Here is a 27,387-nt window from a genome sequence, read left to right as displayed (position 1 = left end):
TTAATAATAACATTTGTATCCTGTCTCTCACTCTGGTACAGAATTGTTTACTGGGTCCAGAAGGAGCTAACCTTGTCCTGAAAAAGTCAAATTGCCTGAGTGCCTTGAGAAGACGCACAAAAAGATACAAGACCTTTGATCGATAATATTTGATGTTATGGCCATACAGCATATCTGAAATAAAAGCTGGATAACAGCTTAGAACTAAGAAGCACTGTGTAGATATTTTGTGTTTTGATGTTGCCTTATGTGAGGCCAAGGCCACAGAATGAACAACAAAAGAAGCTGTTTAGGTTAAGACCTTGCCAGGATTGATAAGAAACCAAGTGAAGACAAGAGCTCAGAAGCATGCTCACACACTAACAGGGGGAAAAGGCTTTGCTTAGTAGGTTGCAAGGGACGACTACAATGATAAGAGGAGTGAGAATGCCTGTACTTGACTTCTCTTGTTTTGTTTCTTTTCAAAAAAAGAAGTCATAATATTAGTGCAAACTGCAGTTGGGAATGGGCAGAGATAAACTTGAGTTTATAGGAAACCACAGGAATGTACCAACGAGATAACATATCCACATGGTTGAAGAAGGATCAAAAGATCACAAAAGAAACCATGATATACCAGAACTGCAAACAAAGTACCCAAAACAAAGTATGTGGACAAAGGACAAGGGTACCTGGAAAAAATTGATTCCTCCACTTCTGACTGGCGATTTTAGTATTTGTGATCATCATTATAAGTCTGATCAGACAAGATGTATAAAAGTGCACAAGAAAGGCTACATACATTTCCTCTTCTTTTTAACACAGCTTCACCTCACTTCTTCTCTTCTGAATTTCTCTGGACTACTGGACCCAGAAAGCTAAGTAGTAGTAGTAGTAGTAGTAGTTGTTGTTGTTGTTGTAGTTGTTGTTGTTGTGTGCCTTCAAGTCTTTGCTGACTTATGGTGACCCTAAGGCAGCCCTAACCTGGGGTTTTGTTGGCAAGTTCCTTCAGACAGGGCTTTTCCATTGCCATCCTCTGAGGTTGAGAGAGTGTGACTTGCCCAAGGTCACCCTGTGGATTTCCATGGCTGTGCTGGGATTCGCATCCTCATCTCCAGAGTCCAATGTTCAAATAGACCTCTCTAAAATTAGGATTTGTTAAACAGTCTCTATTCTTTTAACTACCTGATACTTAAATTATTCTCTGAGATTCTGATTCAGAGCAAGTGTCTCCAGCTTTTTTCACGCATTTGGAATTTTAATAGTATGCGCTGGATTCTCACCAAAAAACAAAACAAAAACAAAGCTCCGTGTCATTTAGAATCAAGTATGAGCCCAAAATGCCAAATGACGTATCTGCTCCCATAAACCAAATATATATTTCACAGAAGGTGAAACTGTGATGCTTAGGGGAATAGTCATAGGCAAAATATATATGTATGCCATACCCAATTATTTATTCACATAATTTATATTGTGCCTTTTCCTCAAGACTGGGACCCTTTAAACTGCCATGGCTGCATACTATGGAATCCTGTGGTTTGTAGTTTGGTGAGCTGAGAATTTTAAATGTCTTTCCCTAAACTGCAAATCCCAGGATTCCACAGCATGCTGTCATAGCAGTTAGAGTAGAATCATACTGCTACAATTGTGTACTGTGAACAAAAAAGGGCATGGAGCCTTGCAGGTGTGCCAAGGAAGATCTCCACAGGCAGAGCAATATTTATTAACATCATGTTGGTGGCTCCAGACAGAATATTTTTTTTGGATTTGAGTTTTAATTTGATTTTTTCAAAACTGGGTTTTAGGATTTTTCCCATGTTTGGAATTTAGGATCCTGTCTGAACTGTGAACTAATTTAGAACCAAACTTGGTTAATCTTTTAAATGTCTTTAAGATTTCAAAATAAAGATTAAGTTTAAAGTTCAGGTGTAAAATAAATGGACTAATTTTACGATAGAATTAACTCTTTTGAGTGTGGATGTATACCAATGTAATCTGTTATATGCTGCAACTTTTTTTTTATTGCCAAGATATAAATTTTTTAGTTAAGCAACTTTAGTTTTTCACTTTGGCTTAAACACATAATTCGTTATATACCACACTGAATCCTTTACAAATGTAAACTATCAGATAAAAAGACACTCCTTCTGTTGCTCATTTTACCATCTATAGTGCTTCTTTTTTGTATCCTTGACAGGTTTCCCTGCTGTCACCCTACCTTGCAGGGCTGTTTTAGGAAACTACAGTGCTGGAGTAATGGATGTACACATATGACAGTTGTGTTCAGATATTGTTGCGGTAACCAGATCAATTGTTGGTATAAATATTGCTAAATAATTAAAATGTTTTGTTACTTAAATACATTGAAGGTTAAAAATCTGGTTTTAATTTTCACAGCTTATAGCATAGTGGTATTTCAAGTGAGAATTGTCATGGCTATTGGTGGATTGAAATAAACGAGTCCCCCTTTTAGCTGGCACACTATTGGATGTAGGAATCTAGTTAAACAGAATTTAACTGGAATGTGCTACGGGCATCATTTAAGACATTTTAAGACAAAAAAAATTCAGTAGAAAGTGTTACATGAATCAATAGTATTGAACAATATGTACACAAAACTCTAAGCAGTATATCACATTAAAGCTTATCCTTAGGTTATGTGAGCATTGAAAAAGTCCTCTAGGAGAACATGAATGACAGCAGCAGTTAGAATAATATACAGTTAAGATTTTATGCAGTTGACCAAACTGGCATTCTAAAAGCATCAGTAAAATAATTGGATCAATTGGACCACTAGCATAGTTGCTTAAATTATATGACTTCTCATCTCTCTCACTTCAAAAGCTATAGAATCATAGAATCTATAGCATGGTACGTCTACCTGACTCTAACCTAGTTAAATATCTAGGGATTCCAGAGAAAAAAGAAGAAGCTTATCACTTGCTTCCTCACCAGAGTAGCTGTTGCTGCCATTCCGTTTTCTCCTCCAACCTCTCCCTGTCAGTCCCTCTGGTGCAGAGTGATGATGATATATTCAAAAGCTATCATCTTGGCTATTTTTACTGACAGGGTATTCTCAATATGGTGCTTAATTTTGTCCCATAGATCCACACTAATTAGATTTACAAGGGCTGCTCAGTTCTGTGTTTTAGAGGAGTGGAGAGGCCTTGTGAGACAGCCTGAACTTTTTTTTTATATAAAAAGCCCCACAGACAGAAATTTTAACTCTGAAAAAGGGGACATGCCCAGGAAAAAAGAGGCCATATGGTAACACTTAATTATCTGAAAGGGAGTTCTATTCACATTCACTCAAGTGTGACTGGACTTCTCTTGGATAATTGGGGGCTCTGATAAAGCAGACTTCTACTTGTATTCAAAACAAATGAAGACAGGACTCCCTTTCAGATCTGGGAACTTCACCTGGCAAGGTATAAAGGGAGGTTGGGTCTTCCTCAGAGGTACTGTGCATGTGGATATAGTCCCCAGGGTTTTGCGATGGGCCATATCAAGACCCTGCGTGATTACAAGGCTGCATCCGAACTACATGGTTAACTTCCATGGTTCAATGCTATGGAATTCTGGGAATTGTAGTTATGTGAGATATTTAGCCTTCTGTTAGAGAGCTCTGGTGTCACAACAAACTACAATTTCCAAAATTCCATAGGATGGAGCCAATAGATTATTTCTGCAGTGCAGGTACAGCCAGCTGAATGGGACTTCTGGGTTTGTGATGATGTTTTTGTTTTGACCTGCTTTGTTTATGCTTGCAGAGCTCTATATGGTATTCTACTTTAGTTTAAGACTGCTCTATAAAACATCTGATAAATTGGCACCTTGCTGGGAATCCTAAATAAGCATATATCCCCTACTGATTTCTCACTCTACATCGAACAATTTAGCTCCCTTGCACAATGGTGTGTCCAATTAAAACTAGACAACTCCTTAGTAATTCAAGTGTAGGATCATTGCAAAAAAAAGGGGTGGGGGTGAGTCTTACTACTAAATAGTGTTCTGATTATCTGCCTAGATGACTGGCCTCAGAAACAAGGGTAACACTACTGAAAAAACAAGAGCAAGAGGTTTCTACTAAAATCAGATTCTCATAAAACTGGGTATCTATCTGTTCATACCTCATAGGGTTACCATAAATCCCAGAAAACTGGGAACATCTCAGATTATAGAGATTAAAAATGCCTTGGCTGGCTAGGCAGCAGATCCCGGATTCCAACTTTGTTCCAGGCTGCATTTTGTCAGAGACCTTGTCTCCAATGTTTGCACTGAAACTCCTTCTCTGAAAGCCCCTGCAGGCAAGAATGGATAGAGGAACTTTGCAGTGATGTGTTCTCCCTCCATCTCCTCATCACTCACAATCTCCTCCCCCTCCCCTTTTTATTCATCCAAGGAAGAAAAGTAACCTGCATTGAATAAGAGATTGGGGATTTTATTGAGTTTTACTGAGCAGATTCATGGTAAGGGACATGTTGAGGGAAGCATGGCCAGTGGGGGAGGGGGGGAGAGATGATCATGGAAGAGTCTTACTGCTGAAAGGGGAACATATTTGTTTAGCTGTGGTTCTCAAATTTGATGGGGCGATCCTTTTGCCCTTAGTTCTGATTCTCCACAGCTGACTTGGATTATTGAGTTCCAGTTACTCAGCTGAAGGGGAGGGGAATACTTCTGAGCCATGGTACTTAGAAGTATGTTTAGCTTTTCTTTTAAATAGCTCCCTTTGACTGTGCTTGCTATCTTCATGCACACTTGCTGGATCTGAGCATATACTCTAGTGGGGCTTTTAAATTCAGATCAAGCATGAATGAATGGTTTCTTTGTGATTAAGTCCAGTTGGATTCAGCAGTAATCACTCTTTAGGAGGTTTGTTCTGTCAGATTGTGTGTCTCTCTGTGTGTTCTGTAAGCACTGAAATAATGGGTGCCCATCTTGGTATAAAATACAGTGATTCTCTCTCCGCTTTTGGTAGGCCAAGATGTAGTGTTTATAAAATTATGTGTGGGCAAAGTCCCCCTTTAAAAGCAAAGATAAAGAAAAGACAATTTGTAGATGTCATGTGAGAGGGCCATGGATACAGGATGTCTGTGAATAACGCACCTTTCAAAACATTCTTTATATTTTAGCAAGGTAAACCACTAAGGCTCTGGATAAGGAAGTTGGTTCAGCTCAGTTTGGTAGATGGAAATAGTTGCACTGGAATATTTGAAAGGCAATGTTTTTTTTTTTTTGGGGGGGGGGGGAATAGAATTCTGCATAAGATTGGACTGATGAGGGAAATAGATTAATTGTCATCCACTAGGGACCTTGTTGACATTTAGTACATTAGGGGTGAAACAGATGGGCAGGAAAAAGTGGCTTGAAGCTGCCTTTTCTGAAGCCACATTGAAACCCCACCAACTGCACCGCCGGCTCCCAAGGCAGATGGAGTGCTCATGTCATGACCACATGATATGGCTTCATGCCAGGAAGAAGCGGAAAAAAGCTGTTTCTTTTTTAAATAGTTTTTCTCTGCATAATAATAATAATAAAATTTATTTATATACCGCCCTTCTTAGAATCAGGGCGGTGTACAACAAAAGACATACAACAATATAATAATACAAACATAATTTAAAAACAGTACAGTACAATAAAAACAATAAAATTCGTGCCAGCTTGACAATGCTGACGGACGGGGCGGGGGGGAGGGGAGAGCATTCTGGGGCGAAATAGTCAGGGGTAGGCCTGCTCAAAGAAGTAGGTTTTCAGCCCCTTCTTAAATTGGGCTAGGGAGGTGGCTAAGCGGAGCTCAAGGGGCAGCGAGTTCCAGAGGTTGGGGGCCGAGATGGTGAAGCCCCTCCTAGAGGTGGAAGCTAATCTAGCCTTTGCGACTCTTAGAAGTTGCTGCCCAGATGATCTGAGTGTGCGGGGCGGATTATATGGAGAGAGGCGGTCCTCCAGATACCCTGGGCCCAAGCCATTTAGGGCTTTATAGGTAATAACCAACACCTTGTACTGCGGCCGGAAGCGAATAGGCAGCCAGTGAAGATCTTTAAGCACTGGTGTTATATGACTGGCCCTGGATGTACCAGTGACCAGTCGGGCCTAGAGGTGTCTAGAGGGCACTATCCTGCTGGCTTCAAGGCATGTGTCATCTAAACTCCACACCTTCAAGTCAGTCTGAAAGCACCTCTTTTTGCCTGTCTGGGCGCAAGCCCCATTCATTTAAATGGGGCTCAAGCATAAGCAGAATTCCCTTTATGGGGGGGGGGGGTGTTCCGGAATGGATCTCCCATGTAATGGAAGGGCAGACTGTATATGGTTTTATTGTGGTAATTTTATTCAGGGAGGGAGGGTGAGGGTTGGAGGGAATATGGGGTTTGCGTTGTTTGATTATTTTGTACTGTATTAACTTCTGTTCTTACCCACCTCGATCTCCAAAAGGGAAGAGGTGGGATATAAATAATATTTTATTATTTATTATTATTTTGCTGAGGCAGCTTCTTCTGGCTGTCCAATGGACAGTCCATCCAGAACATATAATGTTTACCTAGGACCAAAAGCTAAGCATTTCTTCTGCGCCACAAATTTGTCAGTAGATAAAATAATCTATTTAAGTACATGGAATATCAACTGAATTAATATACTACACAGATGTGTAGCATCTAATGAAGATAAAATCATGAATGCTGATTCATTAAGTTGGCAAATGATTTGCCTATCTACTGAATGAACATTCATAGTTATTAATGAATTTATGACACTTTCTCTACTGTCATCTAATACAAAAGAAATATCTAACAATCTCTGGAAATTAATATTTATCTTAGCATCTATAGACATTCTTTCACTCAAGTAACGAACAGAAATGATCAAACATTCATAACTATAAACCATCTAATACATAGTACTCCTTAATGACTTGTCTCAAAGGAGTTGTAATGTAATGAATTAGCTACTGATGCTTTTCATGGAATAGAGAGAATTTTTTTAATCTGTTAACTGCAGTAGATCGTGGCAGAGTTGGGAGATCAAAGTTGGGAACTTTCAGACTTTGAAAAATGGCTGCTGAAGCAAGTTCAGGGACCAGTATTGGAGCTGGGCTGTACCTGGAAAGTGGTTTTGGGGGGCAGAAGCCATGTGATAAAACCAGGGGGCAGCCTGAATTTAGCTTGAATTCAGGACTAGTAAGCTGCTTTATTTTGCAGTGCATTAAGCTCCAAAATAAAAGTTTCAGAGATCAACCATAGGGACTAGGTATCAGGAATGGGAAGAAAACCCACAAAATTTCTGTAGCTTGAAATGTTAAGGAATTGTTAACCCTTGCAGAAGTTCTTGGCTTTAGTATACAAATAGGAAACGGAGTGGGGTTTTTTCCACTAGACAAATTCTTTTCTGCTCAAAACTGGTGTCTTTTCCCTTTGAGAATCAAATCACACAGAGAGAAGAACTATTTGTTTAATGCAAAAGCCTCAAATAATCCACTGGACACTTTTAATTTTTAAAAGGCCATGAAACAAGGCACCAGCTATTGCAGTTTTGAGTGATTGTGCAATTTGAGCAAAAATGATTTCCTGCAAATGTGAAAACTCTCACTGGGACCTGGAGAGAATGTCTTGCCAGCTTGCAAGTGAGGTAAAAAAATTTTGAGGTTTCATATGAGAACAAGAATTAATTTCCCTAATAGGCATGACTCTTCAAGGAGATATATTTCACCTGTGTGTGATCATCTAGAGGCCCCTACCTAAGAGAGTTTTTAGCTTTAGTTATAAATTTTATTTTTGTTCTAGTGTCTGAATCATCAGCATTTTTCCATTTCCTGTGGCTTTTTCTAGAGCCAAATCTACTTTCATGTAACACTGAGGCTTTCTGGCATTCATAGCTCCCTTTTATAGAAATTGGTTACATGAAGGAAGTCTGATAATGGGAGAGGTACAGAGGAAATGATAATGGACACATATTGTTGTGTTTCCAAACAAGGTAAACCATGCAGTATAAAACACACAAGTGTTTAAAAATACGTTTTGGATGCTTGAACTCCAAGAGTATTCCAACTTCTCTGATGGACATTCTAGGAACAGAGTTCTCATTTGAATCTATAAACCAATGGATTAAAAATGAAAGAGTGGATAAGGGCAACCTGGTTTATCTCACTAAACTTAGGCAATATAAACCAGTAGCATTTACATTACAAAGAACAAAAACTTTTGTCCTCTTTGCCATTCTTTCCTCATCCCTCATCGGAAGTGCTTTCTTTTAAAGTGAACTCCTGCCCCTGAGAACTTGCCTGACAGACAGACAGACAGCCTTCCACCCAAGCCCACTGTATACAACACTTTACGAGGATTAAAAAAAGGGTTAAGTGTTGATATGTGCTGTAATCTTAGGGTCTTCCAGACAAAGCTTTCATTTTGTGATTCACCCTGTCTCACTCATGGAAATCCATCACTGAATAACAGAAGAGCTCCACAGTATCTTTTGACTGGCAGCACTAGGATATGTTTCAGCAGAGATTTTTGATTTCTTTTAGAGGGCAGGTGAAGATATTTTTTATTTATTTAATTAGGCAAGTCTTTTGAATTTTAATTATGAAGCAGTAATGTATAATAATAATAATAATAATAATAATAATAATAATAATAATAAATTTTTATTTATATACCGCCCGGTGGCGAACCAATCTGGGCGGTTTACAACATTAAAATAACATGTATGCTTTAATCTTTATTGGAAATTATGTTTTAAACATCTTTAAAGTGTTCTAACTGTTTTTGAACAACATTGTAGTTTACATATTTTTAACTTTTGTATATTAATGTTTTAGCTTGATCTTTTAAATTTTTTGTCAAGTGCCTTGAATTCTACCTTGGAAGAAAATTTTGGTATAAATTCAAAGAACACACAAATAAATAATAGGGATCCTTTGTTATTTTTTTTAAAATCCTGGATTTGAGTTAAATGTACTTCAAAATATAGTTTTGAAATTTACATTTGCTCTTACCTCACTGTCTGTATTTCATTTCCAACCACACATCCTGTACCAATAGCCTAACATGGATAGCCCTCTGAAAAACAGCTGTTTATTTGTTTGTTTACTGTCTAACAAGGACTGTAGTATACAATCTGCACTCTGTCTGACATGGAAGGTTAAAACAAAACAAAAGCCCCATTGAAATTTAAAATGACATCTGGGTTCACTAGATTACTATTCAACAGTCAAATGTTCCTTGCCACATGTTTAAAATACAAACAGAAAGTTCAAAGGAAAGCAAGCAATATGAGGAAAAACCATTCAAAACTGAGAAGCAGAAACTAAAATAACTTTACACATTTTTAAAGTTTTAAAGGCAGTTTTAAAGTATATTAGAAAAAAAATCTTGCTTAGTAATTTTCAGACAAGTGTTTCTGCCTTGCTTTTCCTACTTACCTAAACTTAATTTCATAATATCATTCCTTAGGATTTTGGTACCATCCTTGGACTCAGAGATTCCTCCAAACAAATAAATGTCCTGAAAGCAAGAACAAAAACAGTAATACATTTGACAAATCAGCAGCCTAGTGGAGACTCAGGGGAAGAGCCAAGCCTGGAGGCGCCTTCCTTTAAGCAACGCAGGGCTGAAAGTGCTTGCATGCGTCGGTCCAGGAGAATTGCTGAGAGACAATTGGCATACAAGTCTCAGCTGGCACTGAGAAGAGAGTTTCCTACTTAACCACCTGGGAGACACCAACTCAATGTCAGAGTTTATTGCATGATCCTTTGGTATGATTGCTGCCTGCACTGGCTCCCTGTATCTTGACTCCTTGTTGCCTTGACTCTTGACTTCAGAACAGACTGGACTATTGCTACCCTCTGGCTGACCTGACCCTGGACTGGACTGACTATTGTGATCCCTGTTATCCTGACTTCGGCTTTGGCTTTCTGTTTGCTCTTTCTCTCACTCCCTGCAAAGTTTGAGGACTATTTCCAGCTGCATAGCTAATTACCTTGTTGAGCCATCCTTATCAGCATATGTTTGTGTGTGCTGGCCGCAGTCCAGGACAGAGGCAGAAGCTCATCCCGTTGTGCAGCACTCGGGCCTGAACTGCCAACCTTCTGATCTTCCAATCATCAGAATTGGTGTCTTAACCACTAAGTCACCGCATCTCCCTCTCTTAGTCACTTCAATAATTTTTTTTTTAAAAAATGTCCCATTAAAAGAATTGTTTTGCTGAAGAGTTAATATCCTTAATTTCTATTAATTCTACATTCTTTCCTTTCACCTGCACATAGAGGGGTGGGCATAACTCTCAGTATTATGGTAATTTGTCAATTTTCTGCTTCTGGAAAAGTAGTTATCTGCTAATCTGAATTCCTTTGCTAATTTAAAAGACAGATTGTGCTGCACTCCTTTCATCCTACAAAACAAGTTACTCAGGGGATACCTTGGTGGCCTCCAATTGTTGATGTCTGGGGCTCTGCTGTAATCCTTTGTCTTGCCCTGTAAGGCTCACCTAAACCTCTGGGGACACATGTGGACCATGACTGCTGATTACCTTGGAAATGGCCAGCATTTACTAATTAACAATCTGCTAAAAACACTATGGCTTGGAATGCAGCCAACTCCTCTGCCTATCTCTTCACCTCACATTTCAAAGGACTACAAATGATAGGTATGGCCTAGCAAATGCATAAAGAAGCTTCTCCATGCTGGTTATCAAGGACACTGGAAAACAAGGAAACTGAAATAGTCAAGGGATTCTCACATCTTGGATCAAATACTGATCAAAATAGAGACTGCATCCAAGAAATTAGAATAGGAATGGAAAGAGCAGCTACGAAGGAACTGGACAGGAACCTAAAGTGTAGAGATATAACTCTGAACACCAAAGTAGCAATTGTTCAAGCCACTGTATTCCCCATCACTATGTATGGCTATGACAGCTGGACAGTGAAGAGAGCGTGTGATGTGGAGCTTTAGAAAAGTGCTGTGAATAACATGGCTGGCCAAAAAGATAAACAAATTGATCCTAGAACAGATTAAGCCTGAACTCTCACTGGAACCCAGGATGACTAAACTGACACTGCCTTACTTTGGACACATCATGATAAGGCATGTAGCACTGGAAAAGACAATTATGCTAGGAAAGGTAGAGGGGCGATAGAAAGAAAGCAAGACCACATGTTAGGTGGTTGGATTCAGAGGCCATGGGCATGAGCCTGCAGGACCTGGCAGAACAGTGGAGGACAGGTGTTCTTGGAGAGGTCTCATCCACAGAATCTCCATGAGTCAAGGTCAGCTTGAGAACAGTTAACAACAACATCCTAACTGAACAAAGTAGCAACCACCAAAGAAGAAGGAAAGGGCGTTGGGAAAATCAATCAACACTCCTTCCCCCATTGCAGACTTCCTGCCATTCCATTTTAAAACATGCCCTCCCTGGCCAGTGAAAACTCTCCATTCCCAAGGGGGAAAGGACAAGTCACTACACTAGCACACATTTTATTTTAATTATATTTCCTGTCTTTTTTCTCTCCAGTGTCAAGACTCAAGGTGGCTAAAAACAAGAAATAAAAAGAACACATCACAGTTTTCCCCATAAACAGTCCATCCTCAAAGGCTTCTTAAAACTACTGGCCAGTAAGAATGGCCAACTGCTTCATGCTCAGGCCCTTTAGAGCCTGCCAAACCTCATGTGAAGCCTTGTGGGATTTGTGGTCTCACAAACCTTTGTACTGAGATCTGACCTTGGAATCATGCCCAGTCTTGTATGAAGCCCCACAATGGCAATGCCACCAGAAGACTTCATCTAGACCTGCTTCAAGGTGAAGCCACAGGCTGGTCTTGGGAGAGGCTCAGTGCAACAAGGACCTCACCAGATGTGTCAGGGTAAGAATTTATGAAAATTATGAAGAAAGGGCTTTTAATAGTGTGATGTGCTGTTTTTATTTCTTATTTTTATCCACCTGGGGCAGCGTGTATGCTAAGCTGGGCTTGTCCACTCCTATGATGGTAGGGGGAGTTAACTCCTAGAGTGTAGAGAGGTTTCCACCTGTAATGTTATCCATATTTAATTAGTAAGCCAGAATGGCAAAAAGAAAAAGAAAAAAGAGAAAGAGAAAGAAAAAAGGATTTATTTTAGACACCAAAGGGAGATATACAGGAAAAGGAATAGAGGTGGGGGCATATGTAGATCACAGTGGAGATCACCTCTTGGGAGATGCATACGGCCTATGGGATGCCTACCCCTGCCCTACCTGAAGTACACTATAACAGGGCAAGAGTGGACAAGAAAGTAGATAGAGAGCTGCTTGTAAGATAGTAAGGCACATACACAATGAAGAACATTTGAAATAAGGAGCAGATTTTTGTTGTAGGGAACTCTTTGGTCATCAAAACAAATTCTTCAGTCCAGAATTCTTGTAATTCAAAGTGTACTTCTGCAACTCACTGCAGAATAAACTAGTTAATATCCTATAAGCCTAAAGTCTGCTCATTCTTGCAATAGACATGTTACCACATTCAGTTTCTGCAATATTTCCGGTTCTCCTTTCAAACAATAAAACTGAAGGCAACATCATTCCAAAACAAAATTAAACAAAACAAGACAAACAAAAATTGAAGGATTTTTTTTACCTTATCATGGTGTGCTGTGAATGTATGATGGGATCTTCCAACAGGCTTTTCTCCTTTCACTTCACACTTTTGCCATGTTAAAGATACTTGGGCAGCAGGACACAGGAAAACAACACACACACACACACACACACACAATTTTACATTTTCTCTTAGTTTTCACAATCTAAGAAAGCAGATATTTTTCACAGACTTTGACAAGGAGTCCTAAAAAATGTAGGAGTACTAATAATAATGTAGGAGTTCAGTAATAATATACACCACAAATTAGGCTATGTAATTTCCAAGCTTTTTCTGATAGAAATCCTAAATTGAGCTGCATTAAACTTGAATTTCACTACGGGGTTGTCTGTACAGGTCGGTGGATCTGGCCTGATCCCACGGTAAATACCCTTTACCCTGGGTCATTCTGACCCCTGATTTGCCACAGAGTTTCCTGGAAACTCTGTGGCAAACCCTGGCTGTTTAAATGACACCCCCCTCCTGGTCCTGGTGCTCCTTACTTTGCTTCACTGTCACTCTTACTGAGAAGCCCATGTCACTGTGTCTGACATGGAAATGAGGTGCTTTGCCACATGGTAGCAGCCAGGTGCCCCATTTCTGCTTCAGATGTGGTTATGGGCACCTTCTCAGTAGGAACAATGATGCAGCAAGGTAAGGGGAAGTGTGAGATAGGTATGTAAACACCCACCTGTCCCTGGATGACCCTGGAACCAACCTAGGTGAGCACCCGGGCCAGTAATTATACTGGATAGAAGCTCACACATGCTATCCTGATCGGTTTGCTCAGCCCCTACCATGGCTTTCGAATAACAAATTTGATCTGTAGAAGATCATGAACAAAACAATCAACAGCACTAGTCAAGGTTACAAGTTAAGGGAACAGATTTGCACAGCCTTAGACAAAGATGGAAAGTGGTAGTATGGGGACTCCCCCTCCCCCCCCCCCCCCCGAGTAAGGCATTAGAAAAGCCAGTGTTCCAACATATCAGTCAGTAAACACCAATATGGAATAAGACTTCCATAAATAATTTTACATCAGTTCCCATAATGCAGAATTAACCTCTGTGAATGTATGACTCTTCAAGGGGATTGACAGGAACGGAAATACTGAAGAGAAATAGGAGACCAAGACCAAATTAGTCACATTTAATTCCTACTGCCAATCAGTAGATTTAACAATAACCACAGCTAACTTTTTATATTGATTTCAGTAGGGGCTAAATAAACATGCTCTGGATCCAATCTAAAAAGTTTGTTAATTACATCATTTAAACAAAACATAATATAGTTTTTGAAAATAGGTGCTGAAGTCTCTGTCATAATTTGTCAGCAATTCAATCACAGTTGCACTCATTGGCTAAAACGACTGAAATTCAGAGCATGCCAAGATCATACAGAGCAATATGGTAGAAAGCTACTTCCACAATATTTTTCTAGCATACAGAATAGAAGTTGAATAGAAGTTGAAGTTAATTACTATCTTAACAAATAATAACTACCATATATACGTGACTATAAGTCAAGAAATTTTTGTCCCAAATCCTGGATAGACTTATCCACGGGGCAATAGGTCCTTCGAGCAAGCCTCCTTCCAGCCAGGCTGCCTCTGCAAGGGATAGCCCAACTGAGGAGGTGCTGGGAAGGGTGACCAATCGCCCTGCAGTCTCTCCCTGGCTGGGCTCCCTCCAAAGGGAAATGCCCAGCAAGGGAGATGACTGCGTGATGTGCAGCCTCTCCTCGGCTGGGCTCTTTCCCCAGAGAAGGAGCCTGGCTGAGGAGACACTAAGGAGGGCATGCAATCGCCCTGCAGCCTCTCCACATTTTTGGCCCCAAAATCCACATTTTTGGCCCCAAAAGTTGACCTCGACTTATATACGAGTTCACCCTGTTTATACGGTAGCTCTGAAATCAGCTATGGTTTAGGGTGACTATGTGGGAGGGAGTTCTCTGAATGCTGGTACTGAGGTGTACCCCAAAAGTATCTGGGGTTGTTACAATCATTTTAATCTTTTTTAAAAAGCCAAACACACATTCAAAACCATTCTCAGATCTCTTGCTAACTTATAACAGTAATTCATAGGCCATAGAAAATGATCTGTAATAATGAAAGACACCTGTGTCCAGTGCAAACACGTCTGTACAATATTCATCTTCATCGGAGCAACCTCCAAACATATAGATGATTTCTCCAATTGTTGCAAAAGCATGGCCTGACCTGAAATGTTAAGCATCATTTGAAAGGAACAGTGTGCCATACAGCTCATTTAAACAAAAATATCACAGAAACCCAAAAGGATATGAATAGAGAAGTGGTAAACAATAGAAAATAAACCTTAGACTCATGTATAAATCTTCTTTCTCCTTGATGGAGGAAGATTAGATGGATCACTCAGTGCATTTCCAAAAGGAAAACTTTCAGTAATTTTAAATTGTTCTTATGGGGTGTGTTCCACAAATTTTGAAAAGTGCTGAATTTAGAAAACAATTTTAAGGACTCAGAACATCTGGGAACTATATGAAACAAATGACTTAGTCTTGAACTGTGCCTTAGGCACTCCTGGTTCAAAATAGAAGTGAATAGGAACAAGGTGGGGAAATAGCAACAGAAGTAGGGATTTAATTACTCTGATTCACAAGTATTTGAAAGTCTTCCAAAAGAACTGCAACAGGTTTCCTCCTCAAACATAAAGAACTTTTAGAGCCAGTGTAGTGCAATGGCTTGTGTGTTGGATTAGGACTAGAGAGATCAGTATTTCAATCCCTACTCCACCGCAGAACCCACTGGGTGAACTTGGTCAAGTCACACTCTTTCAGGCTTAGACAAAAGCAATGACAAACATTATAAATCTTGCCAAGAAAAGCTTCTGATAGGATCACTATAAGTAAGAGTTGTCTTGAAGGCACATAAGGACAACAACAAGAATAAAGAACTTTGATGATAACATTCCTTTCTGACATCAAAGAACATCTAGGAATATGGGCCGTCAAGGAACTATACCTCTCACCACATCAGGCAGGACTAGCCAGTACTGCTCCAGTTACAGGATCTGTTGTAAGGCTGCAGTCAACCATGATGTGATTGTTCATATGACGTCCATTTCCTACCTACAACTCCCATAAGAAATTGCAGGTTTGCTGCTTTTTTCACTGTCTTCGTTGTTCAGTCTCCCTGATCAGAAAATTTGCAGCCTAGCAAAAGGTAGAATCAGTGGACAAATGTATTCTTTTGCAGTTTTGGCTTAATCCAGTCAGATGGCTGTGTGGAGTCAGAGATCCAGTCAAAGGATTTTTTGGTGGATGAGAATTTGGTTTTCAAAATTCATGCAGTTATTTATTTCTGTCACAAGCTCAAACTAGAGAGAGGGAGTTTCACCTCTCTCTGTGTGTATTGGATGGTATTTTTCAGCTTCATTCTAGTAATGTCTTTAATACATGTAAGACGAATGAATGAGTTCTGACTTAAACCCAGAGCTGAAGAACCGAAGAACCAAGGAATTGTGCTTTAAACATAGCTAAAGGACCAAACAAGATGGTTCCGCGCAAAGCATTGATGTGACGAAAGTATTTGGCAACCGAGGCGAGGAAAGTCTGAAAACTTGGAAGCTGAAGCGGGGTGCCGTCCAGGTGTGACGAACTATGACTGGGAAGAACCTTATCTCCTGAGTCGCCATGATGAGGAACTGACAGGACAATGGAGAACTTTGAACAGAACGAGTTGCTTTGAACACAGACTGATCTGAACAACCTGTCTGTCCTCCCAAAAGAGGAAGTTGAGTAATGGGCTGCAATATTGCAAGACTTCAGCAGCCAAGAGCCAGAGAGAAGAAAAAGTATAAAGACCCTGGACTTTCATCTCCATTTTGTTGGCACCAACCGCGGCAACGGTGTCATCCCCAGCCTTCGAGAACAACTGATCAATGTTCGGCGGGTAGGGCTGCCATAATTGTCCACTTTTACCAGGGACAAAATGTAGGACAAATTCAAGACCAAACTGTAGGGCAACTGCAGGACAAAACTCAGCTCAAAATGTAGGACATTTAAGGTCCACCATTTTTCTTCAATGTCCTACATTTTGGGCTGAGTTTTGTCCTGCAGTTGTCCTACAGTTTGGTCTTGAATTTGTTCCACATTTTGTCCCTGGTAAAAGTGGACAATTATGGCAACCCAGGGCGGAAGGAAAGTGTGTGTGAGTATTGTATGAATGTGTGAGTGAAAGAGCTCTTGATAATCAATGTTGGTGTTACTTGTGTGATTCAATAAATGTTACATGCATGGTGTTTAAAACCAAATTTGGTGTCTCAATGTCTGTTTCAGCCCTACTGTGAATGAGTTCACAGAGAGAGGGATTCTCATTACACGCTCTCAGGATAAACAGGCTGCCCTTACAATCTTGGGCATAACATACATGTGTTTAACTTAAATTTGAATGGCAAATTAAAATAAATATAATATTAAGTTTTTGCCCCAATTGTCATGCCCAGCCTGGAGGACGGCTTGGAGGACTCAGAGGATGAGCTAGAGCCCCTGGGACCTGAACCTGTAATGGAGGAGCCAGAGCCCCTGGGGCTTGAACCTGTAATGGAGGAGCCAGAGGCTGGCCCTAGTTCTGCTGGAGCAGAGTCTATGGCCCCTCCAGAGATTCAGCAGTCAAGTTTGCCTGGTGCCGAGGCTGTGGACATGGAGGAGGATCTGGGCAGCGTGCCTACCTTCAATGAGCGTCGAGCAGAAAGAGAGGGCCTTCGAAGATCTCGGAGGCTTTATCAGAAGCGTCTTCGTAATCAGACACTGCTGAAGGCCAGCTCCTTGCCTTCTTAAGCACCTGGAGCATGTGTGGTTCTTTGCCAGTGGATATCTGACTCTTTTAGAGGAAAGACTCTGTCTCTGGCTCCTTGGCTTCTTGTCTTGACTACCCGGAAACCTTGACCTTGGACTGCTTTATCGACCTGCCTATCTGTTATCCTGAACCTCGGACCGTCTGACAATTCTCTTGGTAATCCCTTTTGGTAGAACTACTGTGAATCTCCAGGACTGTGTAGCTCACACTGACTTTGCTGTGCTGGGAGAGGCTTTGTTTGTTTGAGAACTAGCTGCCTTATCAGCCCTTTGGCTGCTTTCCCGGACACCAATTGAATGAGATTTTTTAAAAAAGCTTAATAATGATTAATTCATCAGCAATTTTCTTAACTTTCCTATCTCTGGGCTGAGACTTGCTACTCAAAAAGTGTGCAGACATCCTTGGCTGCCTAATCTGTGTATTAATCCTTACACCAACCCACCCAGCCTTGCAGATGAAAAGACTAAGAAGAGAGAGGCTTGCCTAAGGTAAGTGAGGACATGGCAATGGAGAGATTCAAGCCAGAGGCTTCCTTCTGTTTCACTTACGGTAGCTCCCGTACTAGTTTTCTATGAAGCAGTACAGCTGACATCTATACAGCAACAGCAAGTGTGTTATGCTGAAATAACTGCTATTAAAACTCACTGCTGTTGTCTACTCTAGCAGCAGGTCTATGGAATCAAGTATACCTGCCACTTACTGCTTTTTGATATCCAGATTGTTTGAATTAACTCTCAAGGGTTTCAAGTGCAAAACAGTGGTATCAAGTATCTCCCAAGGTGGTTGGAAATGGGAAAGAGCAGAATTCCCCCCTCCCTTTTAGTCATGTCAGGGAATGGGTTATGGGCTTTGAGCAATGGATATCACCAAACCGTTGATTCGTGAACTGCCCCATCCCAAGGGACAGTTTTACACCATACTCAATACTTTTCTCCCAAATGTCAATGTTTCCATTTCTCATTCTAGCCTTCTTCCCTGATTCCTGTGTGCCATTGTCCTCATCTCTCATACAGGCTTTTGAAAAGTTCCTTTCTGGATTACAGCACTCAGAATCTCACAGGTAGCCTTGCCACTGGGGACTGTGGGGGCTGTAGTTAAAAAGTAATCTTTCCAAGTTTTTCTGTCCTACTCAATTAACATCAATTCCCAGGCTTGTTGCCAACTCCTAGCTACCTGAAAAGCTGATCTTATCTAGACAGAGTGAATGATTTGGGGGGTGTCATGAACTGAAAAGGATGAAGATAATTTAGTTATTCAATTTATTCTGCTGCCAAGGAGAGGAGGAGGAATTAATGGAAATTTACACTTCAGGTAAAATTAATTCATTTGTGATGGGGTGCTGGAGAAGAGTGCTGAGGATACCGTGGATGGCACCCCCCCCCCCAAAAAAAAAAAAAAAAAAGAGAGAGAGAGAGAGAGAGAGAGAGAGAGAAACAATTAGCTCCTAAAACATATCAAGCTTGAACTCTGCCTGGGAACCAAGATGTCTAAATTGAGGCTGTCACATTTTGGCCATATCATGAGAAGGAATGACTCATCAGAAGGAATAGGGCAGCAGAAAGCGAGGAAGACCACATACCAGATAGCTATACTCAGTCAGGGAGATCACAGTCCTGAACCTGCATGATCTGAGCTGAGAAGCTGAGAATGTCTCATTCATAGGGTCTTCATGAGTCAAAGTCAACTCAAAGGCAACAAATAACAAACCAAAGAACATGGCTTGCTTTGGATACAATGAACCTTGCTTTCTCTCTTTCTCTCTGTGTGTGCACCTTTGTTAATCTACCTCAGTCACCAAAAGGTTTGGGTCCTGCCCACTTAGAAGCTGATAATACCCAGGACTCTGCTACACCCATCTTAACTCCTAACTCCTTGGCACTACAAAACAACAATGAGAACAATGAAACTGACCAAAGGTCAATAATGTGGTGCCCTCTAGATATTTGGCACTATAAGTACCATAATTCACAACCAATGCTCCTGCTGGTTTGGGCTGATGGGAGTTGTAGTACAGAATATATGTAGAGCACTAGGTAGCCCACCCAGGCTTATATAGAGGCACATCAAATGCCTACTCGATGCTCCACAGTCCTCCTTTGGCAGGGATTGTTTCCCGAAGAAACCTTATTTAGCTTAATCTGCATTATTCAAATATTAAAGATGTGAATGTGTTTACTATTTCCTTTATCACTGTAATTAAATTTCTTGGGGATTGATGTATGAAATAATAAAAGAGAGTGGTGTGAATCCTAAAGCAATTACGTAGAACTTCAGAGCAATGAGGGATTGTTTCCATTGAGACTGGGTGTACCCCCTTAAAATGACTCTTGAGGGTAAGAGGGTGCTCTGAAATGGGAAGGAGCATGGTGGGTTGAAGTTGGAGTAATTTGCAGAAAGTGGGTGTATTTTGCACAAAGAAGAGATACATTTGGATCCAAGGCAATATTTTTCTTATGAATAGATGACATACTTTCCTTGTAGAAAATACAAATACATTGAATATTCTTTCCATTGCAATAACTGGTTCATTGCCTTTGTAATAAGGGATGTGATTACACGAGAAGAATAATAGCTATTATTTTTTATTCGGGGAGCTCCAGTTGTCAGTACCTTAAATGTATTATGCTTATTATAGTAGTTTAGTCACAGAAAAATGTAAAATCAATCCTTGCAAAGATGAGGCATAATACTATTTTAGTGTCTCCTCATACCAAAGTAAAATTTCATTTAAAGCTACATAGGTTAGCTCATAAATACAGTCCAAAAATTTCTGATATCAGGCATGGCATTAGTAAACATATCTCGATATTGATAGGTTTAGTAATGGAATGCTTGATATCAGGAATCCTTGGACTATGTTTATAAGCTAATTTAAGTAGCTTTCAATGATATTTTGCCTTGGCACATTTCTAACAGCTGCACTCATATTAATAGTTCAACATCATAATATATCTGTAAGAATCTGTACATGTGACATGGCTCAGCTCTTGTCACTGACTGATGGAACATTTGATCACTTCAGTCATCCTGAATTCTTCTGTGGGCCATCTCTGTGCATTTGTGGTTTCAAATTTAGGGCAATACTCATCCAAGAACCCTGGATTCCATTCAAGACAAATTCAGACCTTTTAATTTTACTGAAATGCCAGCAGCTGCCAGATCCAACAAACAAACTTTGAGTTATTTCACAATGAGCTGAACTGCATGGAGAAGAAAAACTCACACAGCCATTTTGTATCCAAATTGTTTTTTTAAAAATCAGGGTAAATGGGTAACAAATACATTGTTATCTCTCTTTTTTTTAAAACAAAATAACATACACAGAGATTGTTGGCAAAAGGAAGCCTAAAGCAACATTTCCCCAACATGTTGCAGTGCTGCGGTTTCCTTGTGCTTCTCTGGCTTATGTATCAGAATTATCTGAGGATAAGGGAGAACAGTTACTAATTTGTCATGCTTGCATTTTTGTGTTGGTGCCTTATGTTCCCTAATGGTCTTAAGTTGACTGCAATTTGTCATGTTCAGGTTTCTATGCATACTTCAGAAACTTAATAAGTGCTCTTCTCCATACTCTGAGCAAGCAAAGAATCATTTTAGAAGTTTTAATAAATTGGTCTTAGTTCTCTGAGTTATGGTAGCATCAGTGGAGGCAATGGATCAGGTGAAAATAAATTGGTATAAGAACCTAATTTAGCAGATTTAGCAGAGAGGTGGAGAGCATTTGGTCTTCCAGATGCTTTGCACTACAACACCTATAATTCTTTTCCATAGTCATCTTGTCTGGGGACTTCAGAGGACTGAAGTCCAAAACATTTGGGGCACCCAAGAGTGATTATTTATTTATTTGATTTATATCCTGGCTTTCTCTCAAATGGTACTCAAAGCAACTTACAATGTAAATTAAACAAAAATAGTTAAAGCAACATGTAGCTAAAAGGTTTGAAAGAATTAAATTATTAGTCTAACTAAAATGTTCACCAAGATCCTACATCACAGATGTAGCTGTGAATGCCTTACTATAAAGGTTATCACATGAACTCTGTTCTCACTAATGAAAGAAAGTGCATACATACGTGTGGCACTCCCTACTACATGTCTCTTCATTAGCATGACTGGGTGGTTACTAGCCCCTAATGCTCTCTTCTGCCCTTCACCTTAACCCTGCCTCCCTGCCCTATGCTCTATCCAACGTGCCTTTCATTTGTGTGTGTGTGTGTTTAAATACAGTTCTAGAGTTATGCGAATGCCGTTTAACTTACACACACACACAGAGCTCTATTTTGATTCTTATTTAAAACATCTAGCACTGATTAGTGGCTCCCATGTCAGTGAGACAGTTAATCTGTTCCCAGTTTCCATCTGAACTTTAAAGGAGATACAAAACAGATTCATCACCTTGGACAGCTTCTCTAAAACATGAACTAAAACCCAGAGCAGATTAATCACCCCACTGACATGGAAGGCACCAGCTACCATTGAAAATGTGTAATAGCAGGACGGTAACCTCCAGATACTTATTTTAATAAATAATATCATAGTGTACATAACTGCTATACAATTTTTTTAATAGTGATAGTAAAAATACAATGACATTAAGTTTCATATAGAAAAAAAACCTGAACAAAATTTGTAAACAGTTCTCAATAAAAGGAGGTGTGCAAACAAGTCCTGTTTCTGAATTCTTCAAAACAATCTATAATAAATGTTTCAAAAAGGAAGAAAGAAATATCTGATTACAGTGAGGTGTCAAATCTCCTTTCTCCATTTTCATGTTCCAGATTTGCTCCTAGCAGATTAGTCTCCAGAATGCCTGAAGAGCAGGTTGGGCATGGAAAAATGGAGGCATGGAAGCATGCATGCATGCATGCATGCATGCATGCATGCATAAATAAATAAATAAATAAATAAATAAATATTTATTCCAAAATGGAGAGTGAGGCCTATGGGTTCACAGCTGAAGCTGTCCGGGGAGCAAAGAACAATATACCAAACAAGGCACAATGAAAAGCACCCCTGAAAGCATAGAGGGGGGGAATGAGATAAATTTGGGGTTCACACTGGTTCTAGTTATATTTTATAATTTTCAACAGGGAGGGGGCAGGGAAAATCAAACTGAAAAAGTGGGGAATAAACTCAGCATTTTAACATAGCTTCAACATGGGTTCATGTTAAAATCACCATGTTTCATACAAGGTAGTAATGAGAAAAAGAAAGCAGGAATTGGTTTGTTTTAATATGCTTTGAATTCAACTCCAGTTCATAGAGACTCTTTCCCAGAGTTTTCCTGGTAGGATTTATTAGTCACAAAATATTTGCCATTCCCTTCCTCTGAGGCTGAGAAAGTATAAATTGCAGAAGGTCATCCAGTGGAAGTCTATGGCAGAGCAGAGATTTAAACCCTGGACTTTCAGAGTCCTACTAGTAGCATATCAGTACCTCTCAGCCTGGACCTTCATGGAACAATTACAAGCACAGCTTCACATGACACAGCATGGCAGTCCCAGCACTGCTTCATTATGGAGACAGGTTTGAAAAGACAACAAATTAAGATTTCAGGGAATCTGATAAATTCTAGGGAAATAAAACACTGCTAGCCATGACCATTCAAAGCTTTGCACCTGTTAACAGAGCAAGCTATGCAGCTATGGCCTCAGGATTCAGCCTTTTTGAAATGTCTGATTGAGCTTACTTTTATTGACTTGTGCTGATACATTTTTTTCTAAGAAAACACTAGGCTTCCTAGCGGCAGTAGCATGGTCTGTAGTATGCAGCTGTGAACTCCTCTACTATTTTAATTTCCTGCAATGCCTTTATGCCTTAATGTAGCATTTCCTTCAGTGCCTTAATCTAACATTAGCTGGAGTCAAATAGCATTGACAGCATGAGAGTGAGGAATTAAAAAAAAAAAAAAAAAAGGGGGGGGAATTCACAAAACTTTATTGGGCCAATGAAAAATTCAGGAAAAAAATTCATGCAAGTTTTTAAAGCTCCACTGGCTTCTTAATCAGTCAAAGGAAGAAGTAAAAAAATGATTTAGGGGCAAAACAGATCAGCATAAAGAGCCAGCTTCAGGGTGGCGTGGGGGCATGGCATACAGACGCCGGACACCCCAATGCCACCCCCATCTGGTGGCACCCCACCCTGCTGACCACACAGCGGTTCACGGCACGGTGTTTCTGTGACATGACATTTAAATGCGCCGCACTGCGGAAATGGGGGAAAGCTGCGGTGGCAGAAAGGGCGGCCTTTTTCCAGCCCCAAAAGGAGGAGCATTTTGCTGCTTCTTTTTGGGCTGGAAAAATGCCTGATTGGGGCCATGGTGTGCGGTTGCCACAGCCCTGATCCAGCGTTCAAAATGGCAGAATGACACTACCCTTTTAGGGCCATCTGTTTCAGCTCAAAGTTAGAATCGTGGGCCTACATGTTTTCAAGATGGTGGGTTTGGCTGTTGGTAGTTAAGATGGTCTGAAGGTTGTTGATTCTAACTACATTTTTTATTTCTCTTCCTGTATGATTTTTAACACCCTTGCCTGATGAAGAAGCTAGTTGAGCTTTGAAAGGTTGCATAATATGTTTTGTGCATTTTTTGGTCGGCTTAATAAAGGTATTGCTGTTTTGTGGATTTTGGATGTTACTGTATTTTACTGTATAGCTGATATAGTTACCCCTGGGGTGTGTGTGTGTGTGTGTGTGTGTGTATATAGAGAGAGAGGGGGGGGAGGAGGGCAGAAACAGACAGACAGACAGACTAGTAACTAACCTGGCACCTGGAGCTGAACCAGATGTTTTGACTGGAGTCCAACTCTGGGATACTGAAAGATATTATGGTCACAACAACAAAAGTACTTTAGAATGTTATGGACAATAATGTATAGACGCATACAGAATATAGTGAGTGTTTGATATCTGCTGGGGTTTGGTTCAAGGACCTTTCCCCTATGGATATTAAAATCCATGGATGCTGAAGTCCCATTAAATACAATGGTGTAGTAAAATGGTATCCCTTATATAAAATGTCAAAATCAAGGTTTGCTTTTTGAAATGGATTTATTTAAAAAAATCAAGCTGTGATGGAGAATCAGTATATATGGAGGGGTGATTGTATAAATTTCCTTGTGTATTTCAAAACTGGAACACAGGTAGATGAATATATATTTATTTAAAAGCATAGTAGCTTCTACAGTAAAGGGCTTGTTTACAGAAACAGTGGTTTCTCTAGTGATTAATTGCATAAACATTTGCAATACACATCTGGCATCAGAAAGTTAAAAGCCTGAAGGATAAAAACAGATAACAGTATAAAAAAATAATGAGGTTCAACAACTCCTGTCAAAGGTGGTGTGCTATGTAGCAAATCAGCAGCTGACATCCTGTGCAGTTATAATATATTAAGATGGAATACCGGGAATTTACATTTACAGTCATGACGAATTGCATATGCCCTCCTCACCTACCTTTGTAGCTTGCTAGTGTTTCTGAGGCACTAGAGATGGGAGCACTGTCAAATGACATCTGCACCATGCTCCCAGTTATGGAGTGCTTTGGAACAAGCAGTTGTGGGATCCTAAGGAATTTTTTCAGCTGCCTGTTCCTAAGACAACCAATAACTGCACGTGTGTTGTGTGTTGTGGGTGTCACTTCCCTACACTCCAGTCTCCAGCACTTCGGAAGCCCTTCACTCAGGGTGCTGCCAGGTTGTGACAGTAGGTTGTAGGGTGGCATTGTCAGTGATAACTATGATGAAAGAGTTCCATCATTGTAGTCACTATAACAGTGTAGGATTTTGGTCATCAGAAATAAGGTGGAAACATATTTATGTTCTATTTGTACTTTTTTTCATAAATACAAGGAACATTATTAAATTTATTTATTTATTGGATTTATATCCCACCTTTCTCCCAAAATCAGATTCAGTGATATTAAATACACCATTAAATGATTTTGGTTTGATTGGGATTGTACTAAACTTAATATTTTGTGAGTGTTCAGTTCTACTCACCTGTATTGAACACATACAGGTCATCAACAGCTTTTCCACACTGTATACCGCCATACACATAGATGTTTTCTCCTACAACAGCTGAACTATGTTTGAGAGTCTGAGGTGTAATACCAGTAGTAGTAGCTTTCTGCCATGTTAAAGAACCTTAAGATAAAGAAGAAGTGCATTAGTTGCCTCTTGTTAAAAGAGGGCTGATAGTGAAATATGCTTTCTAGTTTGACATGTTTCACAGAATATTATGGAAGTCTAGACTGCAAATTGTTTGTTAGATTTCTTTATGTCTTCTGCAAAGCAGCATTCCTCTTTCATTTTGTTTTAATGTGGTTCATAGTCACAGAACTACTTTTTAATTTAGTGGTTTTTTATTTTATTACAATGAATTGAGACAATGAAGTGTTCTAAGTAATATCTGAGAAAACAACAGAGCTTGTTTTTTTATTTGGGTATATTTGCACCACCTAATTTCTTTCTGTGAGAAGACAGAGCAAACTACAGCTACTTGTCCCTGTCCACCATAGTGCTTAATAATGTCTCATGCCAACCTTTGAATGGCAATTAATAAATAAATGAACATGTATTGAAATCCCATGGATTCAAAGGATCTACTCTAGTTGCACCAAGTAAATGGATTTAGGTCTACAGTTGTAACAAAGAGAGCAAGTTATCAGAAGAGCAGTATTGTCGGGCTTGTTCTACATCATCTGAAATCTAAACAGAAAAATTATGGAGAAATTTGTGCCTGCTTTACAACATCATCATAATCACAGAATATTCATGAATTCATTTACATAAATCTCACAGGTTATGTATCAGGTTGTTTGTGAACAATATACATTTGTAACAGTGTATGTTATGGTACTAATCATAACCAAAACACCAGAGTTTAGAAAAGTGACTTCTTTGGTTGATACCTCCCATAACCCCCCAGCCAACATGATTAATGTCCATACAGTAGTTTGTTTGTTTGTTTGTTTGTTTGTTGTACAAATGCAGCTGCCATGTTCATATGTGATGCTTAGTTTTGGTTAATTGAATTAGTTTTGGGCCCACAGTGAAATATCATGTTTTCTTCTGTTTTTAGTGAATTAGAGTTTATTCTTCTTCTTGACTCCAGACTGTTAGACCCTGGTGTGTTTGATGCCCAGGGTTCCATTTTGGTGCCAGAAGAGCAACTGGCCCCACTCTCTTCAAAATCAAGGTACATACAATGTGAGAGTAAGCACACTCTGCATACCCTGTGTTATACTTGGGGTTTCCATATTTCCATATTTTCACATCTGGGGCCAGGCATGTTCTTAAGAGGCCCTAATAAACTCAAAATCATGCACTCAGTTCTGAAATATGAACTATCTGGATGAACCCCAGAGATAACACCTCTATAAAGCATCTAGACATGTTAACATAATGCAGTAGGTCTGGAAAGAAGCATATGCATGCCCTTTAGAAGGCAGTCAGCATTTGTTTTCTTTGTAAAATCATACAACTATTGCTCAAATTAGGGCTCTAGTGCTGCCCCAGGCTAAATCCATATACACTGAAGTGCTCTGACTTCTGGAACTAATCAGTCTAAAGTGGGATTTAAAATGTGGTGTATTATGAACTGGCATGTAGCAGCACTGAGTAAGCCTTTGATTTGGAATGTTCTTAGCAGGGATCCTAACCTAGGAGCCAAATCACCTTTAGTGAGCATATATCTGAAAAAGGAGCTGTTTTAAATGAGTGACATTCCTTTCAGTTCTGTAAGTGCCATGGGAAAGCAGGCTCCAGAGCTGCATGGCAATAGACCTAATCAAATGGTATTTAATTAGTTTATTGAGCCACTTGGTAATATATCTGTGCAGAATTAGCTCCAATTTTCCATGAACAGAAATAATAAATAATCCTACTAGAGGAAAATTGTAAGATATGAAGCTATCCAATGAGAATTTTGTATACATATGTTAAAGCTTTTAAAATTGAGTAAA

At 39.7% G+C, this 27,387-nt stretch overlaps 1 protein-coding gene across 3 annotated transcripts in view; it reads right to left on the bottom strand.

The window, feature by feature from the left end:
- Positions 1-27,387, bottom strand: part of LOC149323691 (kelch domain-containing protein 3-like) — an 81,932-nt gene that overhangs the window by 33,269 nt on the left and 21,276 nt on the right. For all 3 annotated transcript variants that reach the window (XM_089512067.1, XM_089512058.1, XM_089512076.1), the window contains 5 exons: positions 25,421-25,567; positions 24,182-24,233; positions 14,702-14,802; positions 12,585-12,670; positions 9,398-9,479 (listed from right to left, as the gene is read on the bottom strand). In XM_089512067.1, the coding sequence (XP_089368193.1) occupies positions 9,398-9,479; positions 12,585-12,670; positions 14,702-14,802; positions 24,182-24,233; positions 25,421-25,567 (468 nt within the window). The remainder of the gene's footprint in view (positions 1-9,397; positions 9,480-12,584; positions 12,671-14,701; positions 14,803-24,181; positions 24,234-25,420; positions 25,568-27,387) is intronic.

Source organism: Sceloporus occidentalis, unplaced genomic scaffold (genome assembly GCF_023333645.1).
Source record: "Sceloporus occidentalis isolate IW3139 unplaced genomic scaffold, rSceOcc1.0.p SCAF_1, whole genome shotgun sequence".
Classification (NCBI taxonomy): Eukaryota; Metazoa; Chordata; class Lepidosauria; order Squamata; family Phrynosomatidae; genus Sceloporus; species Sceloporus occidentalis.
This window is presented reverse-complemented; position numbering and strand designations above follow the sequence as displayed.